Genomic DNA, 2,860 nt, shown 5'->3' with positions numbered 1-2,860 from the left:
AGACGCACCGGATTATAAGGTGCACTCGATTTTTGTGAAAATTAAAGGATTTGAAGTCAGATCTGCGTGTCTCCAGTGTGATCATTTATGAGTATAAACCCAAGGTCAGTGCATTGATTCAAAGGCATTTTTATGGCTACACTAAAACAATCAAGGAAAAATAAAGCATAACTTTAATTCTTTTTCCCAGATGTTTTCACTCTGAGCTGCCCTCGTGCCTTTACGGCATCATTACCTGTTAAGTGAGATGTATCCCATACACTTTTGGTATGTTTGTTCATCAATACTCCCATTTCATTTCATGAGAAACCTTTGTGGCTTTTTAATAGCTGCTGTTACACAACCACCATCTGCTTGCAGTTGACCTGATGCACTTTTTACACCACACTGCTGCCATAACCCCAGCTGTGTAATTCAAATTGATTCCCTCATGTCATAACTTCTCCATTCTCTGCAATTTAATGGAGTGAGGCTCCAGCGGTATATGTGGATTATAATACCCATTCTCTTCATTAGGAAGTACACTAACAGCAGTGAAGGGGGTTGTGGAACGTGGATAATGACCTCTGTAATAAGCCAAATTTAAATAATGTCTTGTAGAACTCAGCATTAGCGGTTTAATGCTCACTGTTGCAGAGGCAGATGAGTTGGTGTTCTCAATGCAACTCAGTGATTTCCATTTACATGACTGAAGTCACATCTGTTCGTAGTTCCTGTCCCACCCTTACACGTGGATCAGATTTGTCACAAGATTGTTTGAATACCTGAAATAGAGGTGAGTGTTGCCAGTCAAAAAGCAAATCTTACATCATTTAAGACAGCTGTCGGAAGGTGACATGGCTTGCTGAGAGACAGGTATGATGATTTGATTTATATCCGATGGGAAGCTTCATCTCAGGCTCATAACGTTGTGTGGAAATGTTCTTGAGACCTAAACAAAAACGGTGTCGAAATGAAATTGCAAAATAAAATGCAAATGACTTTTAATATAAAAACAAAACATTTATGAATTCTAAATGTGTGATGGTAAACATGGTTTTCTTCTTTATTAGTTAGCAATATTCAACAAAGAATCACCTACTTTAGGTTTTTGAGTACATTGTGGCAGACATGTTTGTGACACGGCTGCAGGAGAAGCCGATGCAGCTCATCACACCGCCCTGCATAAATAGTACTGGGTCCTGAGTGTGTGGTTGTTGTGGGTGATGTGTGCAGCTGGCAGCGGGAGAGCTGCAGCTGAGTGTGTGAAATAATAATAAAGTATGCTGAAAATGATGGAAATGTGGCGAGTCTGCCGTGGATTTATTACAAGCATTTTTTTTTTACCTTATTTTGACATGTTAAACCAACTGTCTGACTAATCAACAAAACCACTGCGAGCTAGTGGTTGACAAATGGCCCAACAGGTCTGTGTGTGACTGAGGTCTTTGTCAACAGAAAGATAACCAACCATGAACATCTGAAGAGTGTGTGCAGTGGCAAATCTTTATAAATGCAAAATAAATTAAGAGAAGAGTTTGCCTTACACTCATAATCCATTACAGCCATCTTGTTCCTGGTTATTTGTTACCTGTTTGTGTTTGACTTTTAGTGGGATTGTTGATTATATCCATCTATAAATATATTAACTACTCTTTTTTAAAACAGTATGCTAAGTTAGCAAATCTGCAGGGACACAATGTCAGTGAAATGTGAAATGAGCTCTGGATTAGCAGCTAAACCAACTTTATCATTCAAAAGTGAAAAAAAGAAATAAGCACGACAGTCTAGTCCTTTATCAGTATTTCCTAACCATAATACTGTGAACAAAGAGATTTCCACCTATTTGTTCTTTGACCTTTATGTCTTTTTGTTAGCGTCAATAGTGGAACAGAAGTGGTGGTGTCAGATGCATCCGTGCCTTGATGGGGAGGAATGCAAAGTTCTTCCTGATCTGAAAGGTTGGAGCTGTGCTACAGGAAACAAGATCAAAACCACTAAGGTAAGGTTAACCCACAAGTCTTCACTGGTGCCACATCCAAACCTGTTGAATCTGACCTAACCCACTTCAGCTCTACAAGGTCAACAGGCTGCGGCTTCTATTACCGTCGTCTCTTCTGCCTTTACCTAAAAACTGATGTTTGCAGTCGGTGCTTGGACCCCCTGGGGCCTGTAATCAATGGGCTGCCATGTCTCCTTAGCACTTTCAGGCCACTTCAAGCACCCAAACTGGCCAATTACTCACTCCAATTACCTGCTTTTAACGTTGTAACGTGATGCCCGTATCCTTCACTGTGTTATGATGACCCGTAGACTTCAGTTCTGCCTCTCTCCATGTACTTAATTATTTAAACTGCCTGCACCACACCTGCCGGGAGCCGGGAGCCTGGAGCCTGGGGCTATTGATTAAGGGATTTGTCGAGACCTCAAAATGGGATTATTTTATATTATATATATACATACATCTTTGTAATCATTTTTTGCTTTTAGTGGTCCAGGCTTCTGAGATGAGTGATATCTGGGAACAGATTGAGGTAATTATCACGTGGTGACTGTATTTTCTTTTGTTGTTTGACAGATTTCTGCTGACAGAGACCAGCTTTGGTAACGTCAGATGCTTCACAGCGGCGTCCAGGTGATAAATCTGTTATTGTTCTCCTTATTATATTTGATGTTTCAAACATTTACTCGTCTCAATTCATTAGAATCCTCACTTTCATTTTGAACATAAAGAATTTTCAAAGATGGCTCATTTTTACGTTATAGTCAAATTATATTATTAAGTACATCTCTCCCAGTAACGTAACCACACTAGAGAGTTGAATGAGAAGAGGTTTATGATCCAAACACACAACAACAACCTGTTCAAAGCATCAGCATT

General features: G+C 39.8%; 1 protein-coding gene across 1 annotated transcript in view; it reads left to right on the top strand.

The window, feature by feature from the left end:
• The window catches only part of LOC146615428 (chemokine-like protein TAFA-2), a 27,703-nt gene extending 25,116 nt beyond the window's left edge, over window positions 1-2,587 (top strand). Inside the window, exons 3-4 of the mRNA XM_085375884.1 lie at window positions 1,857-1,981; window positions 2,558-2,587. Coding sequence (XP_085232010.1) covers window positions 1,857-1,981; window positions 2,558-2,587 — 155 coding nt within the window. The remainder of the gene's footprint in view (window positions 1-1,856; window positions 1,982-2,557) is intronic.
• Window positions 2,588-2,860: the final 273 nt, after the last annotated feature.

The sequence above is a fragment of the Diplotaxodon limnothrissa genome, linkage group LG17 (genome assembly GCF_057381915.1).
Source record: "Diplotaxodon limnothrissa isolate DT_005_m linkage group LG17, D_limnothrissa_male_GT1.1, whole genome shotgun sequence".
NCBI classification, from domain to species: Eukaryota; Metazoa; Chordata; class Actinopteri; order Cichliformes; family Cichlidae; genus Diplotaxodon; species Diplotaxodon limnothrissa.
The sequence above is the reverse complement of the archived record's forward strand: the minus strand, read 5'-3'. Positions and strand labels throughout refer to the sequence as shown.